The sequence below is a fragment of the Ruditapes philippinarum genome, unplaced genomic scaffold, assembly GCF_026571515.1.
Source record: "Ruditapes philippinarum isolate M1 unplaced genomic scaffold, ASM2657151v2 ctg6866_1_1_1_1, whole genome shotgun sequence".
In the NCBI taxonomy this organism is placed as follows: domain Eukaryota; kingdom Metazoa; phylum Mollusca; class Bivalvia; order Venerida; family Veneridae; genus Ruditapes; species Ruditapes philippinarum.
In genome coordinates, this window is record NW_026857518.1 from 1 (window position 1) to 15,641 (window position 15,641).

The following is a 15,641-nucleotide window of genomic DNA, read 5'->3' on the forward strand; positions in this document are numbered from 1 at the left end:
TTAAAATCCCTTAAATTGGCATTCCAACCAATGGCTTTGAGGACAAAGCGATTTCGAGTTTTGATACTTTGCAGACTTAACCAACGGCTCTGGAGGATTAAATGATTATAGGTATTTGCAACCTTAGCGACTTTGACACAGAGTCCCGTACTATAAGTTTTAAATGTAAATGTGTATCATATTGTTATAATAACATCTGTAAAATAACCCAAATAACCCCTGAAACAATGATACACAGCTGATATTATCTATGTCACAGCTCGGGAAATCCTCGAGCAATTATCTTGAAAAGTTTGAGAACCATATCTGATTACAATATGCTGCCACATGAGCATGCTGCTTTAATGTCAAACAATTTTACATGGAACAAACAATGTTATTTCTCAAAAGATGTGATTTTTCATTTCCTATGTAATCATCTGTTTCTGGATTATATATTCACCACTTTCCAGTTATCATATTGTAACATACAGTCAATCGAAACATGATGTTGTTGATATGATCTTTAAAGCAGCTTGCCTCTCTAGATATAATACATGCTAATAAACAATTGAAAGTTTTGAAAAAAATGTATTAAAAAATGAAATATTTTAAAGTAAAGTATTTTCAAGTTTTTAAACATTTAAACATTTACTGCATAATTAAGTCACACAGTAGAAATATGGTAATAAATACTGCAAAACGAGACATTAAATTGCATGCAGTATGTAAATTATTACTTAAAATGTAATTATTTTCACTTTTTTTAAAATCATAGTATAATTTTATCAAGGTTGATTTTCTTGCATCGTTTTGGCTCCATCTGGAGGCATGCAGCTTGAAAGTCTATAGGATCTAATCTTGTTGTCACTTAAATAATGATTATTTTCTCCATATTAGATTTACACGTCCAGAGCAGAATCCAGATCTATATGTTGCTTTGATTTTCCAACAGATGTATCGACATGTGAACTTTCAACTGACTTTTCTGTTTGAATCTTTTGTTACAAACTTTACAACCAAATGGTCTCTCTCCGGTATGTATTCTCATGTGCATGGCAAGATGTGCCGGCGCAGAGAAAGGCTTCCCACAATAAGAGCACACATGCTTGTACCTTTTGGCGCGATCACTGTAATCCTCCCTATATGCTTGGTGAACCTGGGTGTGAGCCACTGAAAAGAGTAAAATGAAACAAAAATTTGAAAATCTTACTATACAAGCAAATGAATTTATAAGATTTATCAACATATAAACACAAATTTTCACTTCTAAATAAACATATTATTATGTACAATGTAATATAATGATAATGAGCATAATAATATGCAAAAACTTATGTTACAGGAATCATCAATGTTTCCCATATAATAGGACACAAATCACTCTTGGTGATGAGCTAGTTTGTTTTTCTTGACCAAGTTTGATGACAAAAATGTGACCACTAGAGTGTAAAAAAGGTTATTCCATATTTGAGCAGTGTGACCTAGTTTTTGACCCCAGGTGACCCATATTTGACCTTGACCTAGAAATCATCATAACAAACTTTCAGACCAATTTCCAGGATATTTGGATCAAAACGGTTATCACTAGAGTGTTAAAAAGATTTTTCTATTTGTAGCTCCTGTGACCTAGTTTTTCATCCGAGATGATCCATGTTCAAACTCATTCGAGCAATTACCTAGACAAGCATCCTGACAAAGTTTGATGATGACTGAGGCAAAAATATGACCAGTAGTGTAAACAAACTAATGTGGACGGACGACGGACAAGGTACGATGGACAACGATCCTAAAGCTCAGGTGAGTTAAAACTTAAAGTTAAAAGGGGCAAATATCCAAAAAATGTAGCTTTAAGATTAATGCCCCTTGTCAAGATGAAAAAAGTATTTCAAGTTTCATATTGATAACTTTTAAGATGTTTAAATTATATACATTAGCTTCATTTTTTGCATAACGACCAATTGTACATCAATCAAAGAAATTTTATTTTTAAATAACTACAAATTTAAAGCAGTCCAAGAAATCAGTCCAAAGATATTTTAAATGAGCACTATAGGCAGTTTTCAAAACAAATCCGAGAAAGCTAGCCATTGTTAATGAACACAAAAAAAAAACAAATACTGACACAAAAGTCCAAATTTTGTTATTATGAAAACAAAAGCAGTTTTCAAAACAAATCCATAAATCTGCCAAAAGTTAGTCCAAGAAATCTGACCAAAGACTTTTAATGAACACAAAAGCAGTTTTCAAAACAATTAATACATTCAAGAATTCTTTTATAAAGATTCTTAATACATATTGCCTTAAAGACAAAAGATTTCAAATGAAAATAAAAGCTTTTCTAAAAACAAATCCAGACAAAGAGTCCAAAGATTTTTAATGAACACAAATCTAGTTATCAAAACAAATTCAAGCAATCACAACAGGCAAAGAATCTTGTAAAATTTATTTGTATATGAAACCATGAAAATATAAAGTACAACATTGTTACATTTATATAGATATACACATGCTGAGCAGCATTCCTGTAAAGTTTCATGACTCTAGGTCAAATACTTTATGAGCTATGTGCAACACTAGTTGAAAATTGCAAATTTTAGGGCAATAACTCTGACAAAACAGAATAAATACACATGCGAAATCACAGGATCCCAGGTGCTAAACTTCACATGGACCTTAGTATAATCCAAATATTGATAATGAACATAAAAGCCCAAATATTTTTAATGAAACAAAGTCCAGATATTGTTAATGAACCCAAAAACAGTGAATCAAAGAAATCTGACCAAAGATTTTTAATGTACACAAATAATTTAAAGCAGTTTTCAAAACAATTAATACATTCAAGAAGATGTTTTTCAAAAAAAAATCATAAACATAAAAGCAGTTTTCAAAACAAACCTAAACAATGTGCCCAAAGATTATTTAAAAGAACACAAATGCAGCTATCAAAACAAACCTAAGAAATCACAACAGGAAAGGACTAACCTAGTAAAATTTATTTGTATATGAAACAATGTAAATATAAAATACAATAGTGTTACAAAATAGATATTACTCTCTCTTATGTCGAGAGTAAATCAATTATTCTCTAATCTACTATAGCAAGAAACAACAACAAATACATAGGAATAACGCTTAATATTTGGTAGTACATATTACAAATCAATAGAATCAATCGGTATTTATCTGTATCTGTTATGTTCTTGTATTTGGGATTCATCAAATGTATAGCATTGTTGCTGTATCCGAAACTCTGAAACGAAACTAAAACGGATCTGAATACGCGGTTACAAAATATTACAAAACAGAATAATATTGTGTAATCTGTAAAATAATAAATAAAGTTATGCTCATTAAAACAAAGAAAAAGCATTAAATTATGCAACTTTAATAAGTTATATTTCAAGAAAATATTTGTGTGTGTCATGTGAAGATAATGAAAAAAGCCTAAATATTCAGCAAGAATGTGTATTAAAATACTTCATTACAAAAACGTTTGTTGTAAGAAGGGATGGGGCGGGTGGGGCGTATTTAAACAGGTTATTTATGTACCACAAATGCAAGCGTCGAGTGAAGAAAAAACCGCGAAAACACTATATATATACCCCACTAACCCACGAAATACACGTGCACCGTTAAAAGAAAATATTTAAGGTATCACTCCATATTTAACTTAAGGTACAGAAACCATACATAAACACTCATTCAAGCTATATCCGATACGAGAATAATTTCATGCAATCATTATAAATGTCATAAATTTTTATAAAATGGCATAACAGAGACAATTAAGACTTCGAGGGTCGAACCAGCGATCCATGCATTACAGATGCTTCCCCTATCAATTGGATCTATTTCTGCCCATAACTTTTCGAAAAAGAGTCAGATGTTATTAAATTTTCATAAGCTTATTTGCTTAATTAATTGTATAAAATTAATTACAATTTCACTTCATTTTGCCTTATCTTATCACTTCATATTTCTTTTATAATCATCATGTAACTTAAGTACATTGTTTCAACATATCATTATAACTTTGGTATTTGTCACTGTCAGTATTTCATCATATTTCTGATATAACGATCATGTCACTTTAGACCATCGTTAACTTCAGATAGTATCATTGCATCATACTTTTATGTTACTTTCATGTCACTTTAGACTATTGTTTATTTCATCGTTTTTTCTTTTACTACCATCATGTCACTTTAGTTACATTTGTACATTATCTATTTCATATATCATATTTCTTTTTTTTACTATCATATCACTTTAGCACATAACCATTTTCATATAACATTATTTCTTTTACCACTATCATGTCACTTAAGTGCATTTTTTCATTCCATATCTCATCATATTTCTTTTATAATTGTTTTTTTTTTAAATCCTGCTTGGATATCACATTTACCATTATTGATTTTAAGAACTGTCATATCATTTAGTACATATTGATTCTTCACTTGATTGTGTCCCTTTAGTGTGTTGATGAAAATATTCATAATTCATTAAACTTGTAGACAGTGGTCTTCATCAAAAATGTCATTGATTCAAATATAATTTATGCACATTAAACTTATGACTACGAAGATGGATTTTCTGTGTGAAACCTTTAGAACAAATATCACACACAAATGGTCTTTCTCCAGTATGAATTCTCCTGTGTCGCTCTAACGCAACTCTATCTGCCATGATTTTCTGACAAAATTCGCATTGGTGAACGCCAGATCGTCTACCGCCTCTATCTGAAAAAATAAAAAATAAACTAGTCAGAGAACAATATTAACTAATACAGAGTTTATTAAGTTGAATTAACGCTGAACTTTCCGGAAATGGACAGTGTTAGTTTTTTTGATGGATATAAAGCCACACCAGCAGTGAAATGGTTTATAACTGATGACTTTGTGTGTAAATATTTTTTTGTTTTGTTAAGTTTGTTTTTTTTATTGAGTAAGGGGGTGGGTGGGAAAGGGGGATATAATGCTTATCACTAATTTGTAACTCTTCTAGATTATATCTATTGTCACTTGTCATTTACGCTTTGACTTTATGGCCTTTATCAATATATCACAATTTCAGAATAATGCCTACCTACATTAGGTCATTCTAACTATATAATTATTAACTATAATTATTAACTATATAATTATCGTGTCAATAACAATCTGATTAAAATCAACTCCTAATCAACACTATGCATAAAGATTCGATGATTACCAATAAGTAGTCAACCACCAGCTTACTTGCACAATTTTAAAAGCTTTTAATTTCAACCACTGGAAAACCAATATTGAGAGTTACTAAGGTCATTTTCACGATTTCCAGAACAAACATCATGCATTGTCCACATAACTGTGGGTAAACTACCAAAACACTCTTGTCATTTAAAATTACCAAATACGGTGATTGTCAGATCTTCATGCAAGAAATAAATTAAGTAGATCTGAACTTTAGCCAAATTGTGTCAATAACTTCATACATTGCACTATGATAATAGCCAAAACATAAATAAATATTAATGAGCATCAACAGAGCTTGGAAAATGTCTACTTTTTTTTTTTACTTCCAATCAATCTGGATTATTGCTATTATCAGTTGAAGGTTATTGAACCTCATGACTCTATAAAATATAGACTGCAAACATCTAGTTTCACAAAAAAAGAGGGATTAAAGCATTTTCATTTAATCAAAGTTTAAAGTAACATATATCAAAATATAGAACAAAAAGCATATTTGATTTTTAAATATCTTTTACTTAGTACTGAAGTAACAGATTAAAAAACAACAACAACAAAAAATTAAGACATAACTTATGCTAACAAAATAAATAAATACATTCAAAACATATTTCATGTTAATGAATATGACAAAGTGAACATCATGCATGTACTCATAACAAATTGCTTAATTTTATACCTCATGACAAAATGAACATCTTGCATGTACTCATAACAAATTCATTGTTTTTCTACCTCAAGACAAAATGAACATCCTGCATGAAGTCATAACAAATTCATTGATTTTATACCTTATGACAAAATGAACATCATGCACGTACTCATAACAAATTCATTGATTTTATACCTAATGACAAAATAAACATCATGCCTGTTTATTAACAAGTTCATTTATACCTCATGACAAAATGAACAGCTTGCATGTACTCATAACAAATTCATTTATATCTCATAACAAAATGAATATAATGTAGATGATATTGACTCATGACAGAATTCATTTACAGCTCATAACAAAATGAATATAATGTAGATGATATTAACTCATGACAGAATAGATTCTACTTTTATTTACGAATGTCAATGTTACAGCAGTATTTTTCTTTACTCATGACAACATGACATTACTTTAATAAATTAAAACCATTTAGTCAACATTTGTTCAACACTTTTTGCACAACCATCCTTTATAGATCCAAAACCTTCATTTCATCCCACAAGAGTGTCACAGTTGCCTACAATTACATATTCACATTAAATCCAAAAGAAAAGTACATATCCTTTTGATACATCAATATTGAATGACAAATATCAGCGATACACTGATATATTGATGTATACTACTAATTTCTTGCATATAATTCACTTTCATACCTGTTTAAATGATTTTAGTAAAATACATGTTCTGTTCATACAAATATGTTGTGTCTTGTTTATAAATGTCCTTTGCAGGACTTTTTCCTAACTATTTTTTGCCATCACTGCTATGAAATGTGTCCATTATATAACAACAGCTTAGTGGTAGACATGGCTACCAGCTTTTGTATATATTTTGGGTGAATTTCATAATTTATAGACATTTAAATAATTAATTAATAATTCAAAATTATCCAATTTTTTCATTGAATGTGTATCGATAACTGATCAACAGAAAAATATCCACGATACATCGATATCGTCTCTATCGTTGACAGCTCTACTTTTTTGTATTTTTTGTTTTGCACTCTGCACTCTTTACTATTTTGTCTCTTGTATAACACAGGTATCGATGTTTACTATACACGTGTCTTCTTAAGCAATGATTCCGTGTGAATCCTCGTTTACACTCCATACATACAAACGGCTTCTCCCCGGTGTGTGTTCTTAGATGTCTTTTCAAGTCATGATTACTTCGGCAAAGTTTTAAACAGTACTCGCATGAAATACTTCCTCTCCGAGTGGGTTCTGGAAGAAAAAATAAATATCTTATTATTTTTGTGTAAAATTCTTTAAGTGTGATAACATTTTGTTATGTCTAAGCCAACCTATGGTCATATAAGTGAAATGAAAAGGGTCAATAAAAACCATATGAAGTTCATAAATGGAAGAATAGTGTGCTCACAGGGAAATAATCACCATTAAAAGTGAGTTGGACAGCTCTCCATATATTTTGTATAGCGAGCTAAAACCTCAAAACATGAGGTCAATTTTACCATGTGATAAAATGAATAATGAATGTCAATATTTTAAGGTTGGATGTCGTTCAGAATGAAACAATACGATGCGATATGGATACTTGTGAAACAATACGGTATTTTTCAATCATATTAAATTATCCCTCATGATTAAATGAATATCAATTACTCATGACAAATCAATTTTTATCATGAATTGTATTGATATCATATTTATTTATACCTCATGACAAAAATGAATATCACATCATCATAGTAACTCATAACAAATTCCTTTTTACCTTGTGATGTCATATTTATTTACATCTCATAACAAAACGAACATCAAGTAGATATCATAATGACTCATGACAGCACATATTCTACTTTACTCATGACTGTCATGTTACAACAATTTTTTTCTTTACTCATGACAACATAATTACTCTAATAAATTAAAACCATTTAGTCATCATTTGTTCAACACTTTTTGCACAGCCGTCCTTTAAAGATCCAAAACCTTCATTTCATTCCATAAGAGTGTCACTCCCAGGTGCCCACAATAACACGCTCATGTCTAATCCAAAAGAAAAGTACATGTCCAATTTTTGTATTTTTTGTTTTCACTCTGCACCGTTTACGATTTTGTTTTCTGTATATTGGTCACCTCAAACAGGTAGCGATGTTTACTATATGCGTGCCTTCTTAAGCAATGTTTCTGTGAGAACGCCTGTTTACACTCCGTACATACAAACGGCTTCTCCCCTGTGTGTGTTCTTCGATGTCTTTTCAAGTCAGCATTACTTCGGAAAAGTTTTGAACAGTACTCGCATGAATTAATTCCTCTTGGAATGCATTCTGGAAGAAAAAATAAATATGCTTTTATCTATGTATGAGAATAGCATTCTGCCACCGTAAGTGCAATAACTGATTTAGAACTCCTATTAAATCCTACTTATTCCATTACTGCACAAAGGTGACGATTTGTTATATCAATGCCAATCTATGGTCATATAAGTGGAATGAAAAGGGTCAATAAAATCAATGAAATTAATAAATGGAAGATGTGCTGGGAAAATAATCGCCATTCAAAACATTTCATATTCAACAGCAAAAATTAATCTATTAGATTCAACCTAATGTAGTGGCCAAGACAAATGTAAAGTTCAACTATACTTTTTGTCCCTGTAATTCCCCAACTCTGCCTTACATATACCCCCAGCCCCTATCCCCGTACCCTGAAGTGAAGGTGAAGGTTGCAACAGCTGACTGAGGCTTAAACCTTTGTCTGCTGGCAGTAACTGTTACAGCCCATGCCACCAGCGTAGACCAAGAATATAGATGCAGTCAACATCAGTTCAGACTAACCAGTCCAATTAAAATATTTACAAATAACCAGTCTATTTATGATTATAACCATTCCACTTAAGATATACAATAACAGGTCAATTTAAGATATTTTAGATGGTTTGTAGTTTAGAGCAGTTAAATTTATTTCTGCAAGTTTGTGCTTCATTAATGTCCTGCCTTTTCATTATGGAATACCATTGTTGAAGCTTGAAAATAAATGCTTGACTATTCCCCACTTTATTAACTGCTTACCCATATACTTTTTGTTCTTTTTCCTTTCTAAAAAACATGGTATGAATATTTCTAAAAAACATGGTATGAATATTTGATTTATTGAACATAAAACAAACAAAAAAGTTTGGCTTCAACTTCTTTATTGATAAATTCATATTCTCTATGGGTTTCCTTCTCTAAGAAACAAAGGAACTAAACTAAAACAATTAATTACAGTGGACAATTCTAAACATACATACATGTATTATGAAACTTCCATAGAGAATTTAAACATATAGTGAAACTTCAATAACTATTAAACAAAGTCACATTTTTAAAATCTCTAAGCAAACATGTAGTGGCACTAAATCTACAAAGAATGAAACTTCAATATGGACACATACATATTCTGAAACTCAAAATCTTTACACACTAAACATACATACTTTGAAACTTCAATACAGTAAACTACAAATATGTATAATAAAACTTCCGTTTGATAAACATACATATTCTTAAATTATACAAATTGCATACAAGCAGTGAAACCTCTGTCAGAATTAAACATACATATTGTGAAACGTCAATATAGTAAATCTACATATAATGAAACTTCAATGTCGTAAACATACATACTATGAAACTCAAAAACAAAATAGTGAAACATCCTTACAATAAACAAACATATTGTGAAACTTCAATAAAATAAATCTACATAATTAAACTTGCATGTGGTAAACATACATAATTATTCTGAAACTCAAATACAAAACAGGGAAATTTTCTTAAGCTAAACATACATTACATACTGTGAAACTTCAATACAATAAATCTACATACATATTTATGAAACATCTATGTGGGAAACTACAAACTAGTATTATACAACTTCTGTACATTCAAAATTAATACTGACTGTTAAAATTACAAAAAAGTAAACAAAACAATATTGTGAAACTTCCAAACATTCATGTAGTGAAGCTTTGAATACTGTAAAAATACATTATGTGAAACATTCAATTTTAAGGTAAACATACAGTATGATATTTCTAAACAATGAAAACAATATTGTGAAACTTTAATTAATAGAAACATTTGAACATTTTGTGAAGCTTCAGTTAAAAGTAAACATTTGAACATATTGTGAAACCTTAATTTATAAAAACATTTGAACATATTGTGAAGCTTCAATCAATCGAAACATTTGAACATATTGTAAAGCTTCAATTAAAAGTAAAAATTTGAACATATTGTGAAACCTTAATTAATAACAAGAGCTGTCGGTAGGACAGCATGCTCGACTATTCTAAGTGCTTGATAGTAAAAGAGCCTTGATATTGTTAAATTTTTTAAGTTCACAAAAGGGCTAATTTTTTTTTATAAATTCATGTTATAGGCCTTAGAGAGAGTCTAATTATACAGAATTGGCTTGACTATTCGGAAGGTAATGTCACAAGGGTTTTTTATTGAGTATAATAATACTAATTACCTATGAATACATAAATTTGACAGAAAAGGTACAAAGGTTTGTTATTAAGATGTTTTATCAAGTAAATCACTGCTTTATTATTATGAATGCATAAAACTGTCCCAAAAAAGGCACAAACCCTTCAGTAGTTATTGAGATAACAGCTTACAAGCAAAACTTTACCATGAATTTCTAAGTTGAAAAAGGGGAGAAAAATCAGCCTAAATGCAAGATAGAATTATGGATCTTTGTCAGTGACCTACAATTATGACCCTAAATGCATATGTGAAGTTTTAAATAAATATCTAAAATAGTTATTGAGATATGTAAAACTTGCATGTAAACATTAACCAAGAAACTAAGTAGAAAAGGGGATATGAATCAGCCTTAAAGCAAGATAGAGTTATGGAACTTGGTCAGTGACATACAATAATGACCCTCCAATTATGACCCTAAGTGCATATGTAAAGTTTCAAGTAAATATCTTTGAAGACCGTTAACCTTTAACCAAAATTTCTAAGTTTCAAAGGGGCAAATAATTCTGCAAATATTGCAGACAGAGTTATGCAATTTTGCAAACTGATGTACATTGTTACTATAAATAAGTATTTTAAATTTCAATTGAATATCTTAAGCAATAATTGAGATATTTGACTTTACAAAAAAACTTTAACCAAAATTTTTAAGTTCCAAAGGGGCATAATTCTATCAATATTGTATGCAGAGTTATCCAACTTGTCAATGTGATGTACATTGTTACTATAAATAAGTATTGTAAGTTTCACTTGAATATCTCAAGCAATAATTGAGATATTTGACTTTACAAAAAACTTTAACCAAAATTTCTAAGTTAAAAAGGGGCATTATTCTGTCAATATTGTAGGCAGAGTTATCCAACTTGTCAATCTGATGTACCTTGTTACTATAAATAAGTATTGTAAGTTTCAATTGAATATCTCAAGCAATAATTGAGATATTTGACTTTACAAAAAACTTTAACCAAAATTTCTAAGTTAAAAAGGGGCATAATTCTGTCAATATTGTAGGCAGAGTTATCCAACTTGTCAATGTGATGTACATTGTTACTATAAATAAGTATTGTAAGTTTCAATTGAATATCTCAAGTAATAATTGAAATATTTGACTTTACAAAAAACTTTAACCAACGCAGACGCCGACGCGGACGCTGACGCCGACGCCGGGGCGACTACAATAGCTCTCATATTCTTCGAAAAGTCGAGCTAAAAACATTTGAACATATTGTGAAGCTTCAATCAATCGAAACATTTGAACAGATTGTGAAGCTTCAATTAAAAGTAACTAGAACTGTGTCCAAAGGACACGGATGCCCCCACTGACAACATGTATATGGTATATAGTGAAAAAATCAACAAAGGGCCATAATTCTGTTAAATTTGGTCGCAGCAAAAATTCCTTCCTTTACTATTATCTACACATTAAGGTTGTTCATCCCTGGAAGTTTAAGCAAAATCTGCCATCCGGTTTAAGAGGAGTTGCGTTCACAAAATTTCTATATGGTATATAGTGAAAAAATCAACAAAGGGCAATAATTCTGTTAAATTTGGTTGCAGCAAAAATTCCTTCCTTTACTACCATCGACACATTAAGGTTGTTCATCCCTGGAAGTTTAAGAAAAATCTGCCATTCGGTTTAAGAGGAGTTGCGTTCACAAAATTTCTATATGGTATATAGTGAAAAAATCAACAAAGGGCCATAATTCTCTTAACTTTGGTCGCAGCAAAAATTCCTTCCTTTACTACCATCTACACATTAAGGTTGTTCATCCCTGGAAGTTTAAGCAAAATCTGCGATCCGGTTTAAGAGAAGTTGCGTTCACAAAATATCTACATAGTATATAGTGAAAAAATCAAAAAGGCCATAATTCTGTTAAATTTGGCCGCAGTGAAAATTCCTTCCTTTACTACCATCTACACATTTAGGTTGTTCATCCCTGAAAGTTTAAGCAAAATCTGCCATCAGGTTTAAGAGGAGTTGCGTTCACAAGATTTTGGGACGTACGGACGGACAGACGTACGGACAGATGGACGGACAAGTGCAACGCTATATGCTCCCACTTTGTGGGGGCATAAAAATTTGAACATATTGTGAAACTTCAACAACAAGAAAAGTTAATGTTGTTGTACATAAATTGTGAAACTGCCATGATACATTCAACATATAAATTGTGAAAATTCCAAAAAGTCTATACTCATTACAGTGAATGTAACACATATTATTGTAACAAAATACACATTTATAACACATCAAAGGTACAAATAATTATAATGGTTCAATATAAGAATAAATACTGATTTTTTTCCATTCCATGGGTTTCCTGTTGGGTGAAAGGTCATAAATCAGCAATTATTTCTTTTTTTAGAATTTTGTCATTATAAGCACAATGTATGGGTTATAAATGAGAAATGGCTTTTTTTATGGAGAAAAATGTCAAAATAACAAAGATTACAGTGTAACTTCTGAAAATGGACCACCTATAGAACTAGCCATAAAGTTTGGACTTTGAAAGTTTCTTAAATTTAGAAGTTCATATATGAAGCTAATACTGATTATAGAATTGCAGAGTTTTGAGGATTCTTAAAATGGTTTAATGTCACTGACTTTGTTGATATCAAAGTATAAAGTTATTTCTTCTTCTTTTCCATAATAAAGAAAATTTCTGTATTATAAATTAGTTATTAACATTTCTGACTGGTTATATGGCCATATAAATAGCTGCTTGTCAATATAACCCAGGCTGCTATGCAAACCACTGTTTATATATTAGAGCCATATAACCTGTCCAAAAAATCTTAATTATAACCCAGGCTGCTATGCAAACCACTGTTTATATATTAGAGCCATATTACCTGTCCAAAAAAATCTTAATTATAACCCAGACTGCTATGCAAACCACTGTTTATATATTAGAGCCATATTACCTGTCAAAAAAAATCTTTTTTATAACCCAGGCTGCTATGCAAACCACTGTTTATATATTAGAGCCATATAATTTATTACCTGTACAAAAAAATCTTATTTATAACCCAGGCTGCTTATATGCAAACCACGGTACTCCTTATTTACAGCCATATAGTCCTGTCAAAAATTTTTTATAACTAATATTATCCACTGCACGACTTAGTAAACAGGTTACAGATTTATATTATATGGGCTTGATGAACGTTGTATTTGTGTATCCTTAGACTCCCTTTCTGTGTGAACGACCTCGGACAGGCATCGCACTGGAACGGTCTTTCTCCCGTATGTGTCCGCATGTGCCGCTTCAGATCTGCCTGACTGTACAACGTCTTTGAACAAATTTCACACCATGCTTGCTTTTTACGAGATTCTGTAAAAGACATAATAATAATGATATAAATTGCTTTTTTTCGAGATTATGAAAAAGACATATAAATGTCAAAACTGGTATCAACTATCAACTTCACAAAAATGAACATAAACAGCACACCTCTACGTTTGTAAGAAAGGATATTGTAATTATTATCCAAGAACTGTGCCAACTGATAATAATACTAAGCTAATCTTTGACTGAACTCTTACAACACTAAATATCTTAAATAGACTTGTCAGTCTTTCAATCTGGACAAAACCATTCATCCTTTTTATGGAAATTTTCAAAATGTCTACTGACCAATCAGCGAACAGTCACCAGGGGTCTATGTAGTTTAGGGTTCAGTTGGTGACAGCAGGCTAAACTTCAAATTTTATAACCACAAAAACATTTATTGATGAAAAAAAAAAGATTACACATAAAGGTTATCCTTTTTATTTCATATCAAAACAAAAGTTCTTGTCAACATAGCTCAAGACTTTACATTACATTTATAAAGTTTTTGGGGGGTTTTTTTTGTTAATTTTTTTCACAACATCGAAATTAACAAAATACAATTGCCCTGCTTAGCAATTTACGAAATATACCCAAATAGTATAGGTACTAAAGTCTTGCCTTTCTTCGAATTTTTAGGTGTAAAAATTATTGATAAAGAAATTTATACATTAACAGTCATGTTAAAACATTAACATGTTAAAAATCATCAGTCAACAGTACAGAGTAAAATAAAATATCATAATTATAGAAAAAAACTAGCTTGAATGGCACTTTCATTTCAAACTTGTGACAAACATAACATAATGTGTTAAAACCTGAAGAAATATAAGAATGAAAAATAACCATGCACAAAATTTAGCTACAATCCATGATATTCCATTTAAAACAGCAGAGAGCAGGTTGGACATAAATAAGTAATATATGTAGATTATATATGTTTATAGACTTGTCTTTTTTGTGACTGTATCACTCTCAATGATGCAATAGGTTTTCATATCTTACACAATTTATTGGACTTTCTTAAAAAATATCCGCATAATATTATTTTTGAAACAGTCCCTTGCAGAAACAAACATTTCAAACATTTCCATTGAAATATTATTTTGAAACTGTCCCCAGCTGTATTATTCTTAAGGAATTACCATTTAAATTTCATTTACAATAGTCTCACAGACTTCTGAAAGAAAGACAGCATTCCAATGTTATTTTGAAACAGTCCCTTGAAAATTTACTTCAACAATCTGCTAAAACTATTTTTTAAAAACAGTGTTCCAGCATTCATTTTGAACCAGTCCCTGAACTTCCATCTTTAAAAAGTCCTTTTTGAGACAGTCCCTCGGAATTGGCACTTATCATAATAAAAGAGTAGCCTCCCTTTAATGAATTGTCTCCCTTTGATTCTATTTAGAAGCAGTCCCATGTATCATGAGCATATGTCTTCTCATATTACACTTCTCCGTGAAGCTTTTATCACACAAGTAACACGCAAACGGTCTTTCTCCGGTATGTGTTCTCATATGTCTACGTAAATGCGCTAAAGATTGGTAAATCCTTCGGCAAACTTGACACTGGTTCTTAAATCCGTCAGCCTGTCCCTCCATTATGACTCCTAACTGCTGATGTATGTTTGAAACACCATCTGTCAAAGAGACAAAATAAATCAAGTATTAAAACATAAACAGAGCTATATGCACTTAGAATAAAATTTAATACTATAATGAAAACTTTAAAAACGAAGACCATGCAAGAAGTAAGTAAAAACCCCAGTTACCATGGCTTCATTTTAGTAATACTTCTGTATTACATGATTTATCGTTCAAATAGACAACCATTTTCTATCATGTACATTTAAACTATAATTATGTCCA

At 30.6% G+C, this 15,641-nt stretch overlaps 2 protein-coding genes across 2 annotated transcripts; both read right to left on the reverse strand.

Annotated features, from left to right (window-relative positions):
* Window positions 1–963: 963 nt before the first annotated feature.
* On the reverse strand, window positions 964–7,687 carry LOC132750039 (zinc finger protein 28-like; the record flags this gene model as incomplete). Its single annotated transcript, XM_060739979.1, has 4 exons — window positions 7,675–7,687; window positions 7,044–7,163; window positions 4,593–4,727; window positions 964–1,152 (listed from the first exon to the last, which is right to left on the reverse strand). Coding segments are annotated over exons 1-4 (457 nt in total), but the record flags the coding sequence as incomplete, so codon positions are not given.
* Window positions 7,688–9,091: 1,404 nt separating this feature from the next.
* On the reverse strand, window positions 9,092–15,427 carry LOC132750033 (spalt-like protein sem-4). Its single transcript, XM_060739973.1, has 3 exons — window positions 15,180–15,427; window positions 12,537–13,810; window positions 9,092–10,194 (listed from the first exon to the last, which is right to left on the reverse strand). Exons 1-2 carry the CDS (start codon window positions 15,372–15,374, stop codon window positions 13,583–13,585), a joined length of 423 nt encoding a protein of 140 aa, XP_060595956.1. The 5' UTR covers window positions 15,375–15,427; the 3' UTR covers window positions 9,092–10,194; window positions 12,537–13,582.
* Between the last annotated feature and the right edge of the window lie 214 nt (window positions 15,428–15,641).

Excerpts from the sequence above, each read along its gene's own strand:
- LOC132750033 (XM_060739973.1), bottom strand. The coding sequence starts at position 15,374 with ATGGAGGGACAGGCTGACGGATTTAAGAACCAGTGTCAAGTTTGCCGA. Across the intron at positions 13,811-15,179 it reads TGATACATGGGACTGCTTCT|AAAGCAATTTATATCATTAT; the intron begins AAATAGAATCAA and ends TAATCTCGAAAA.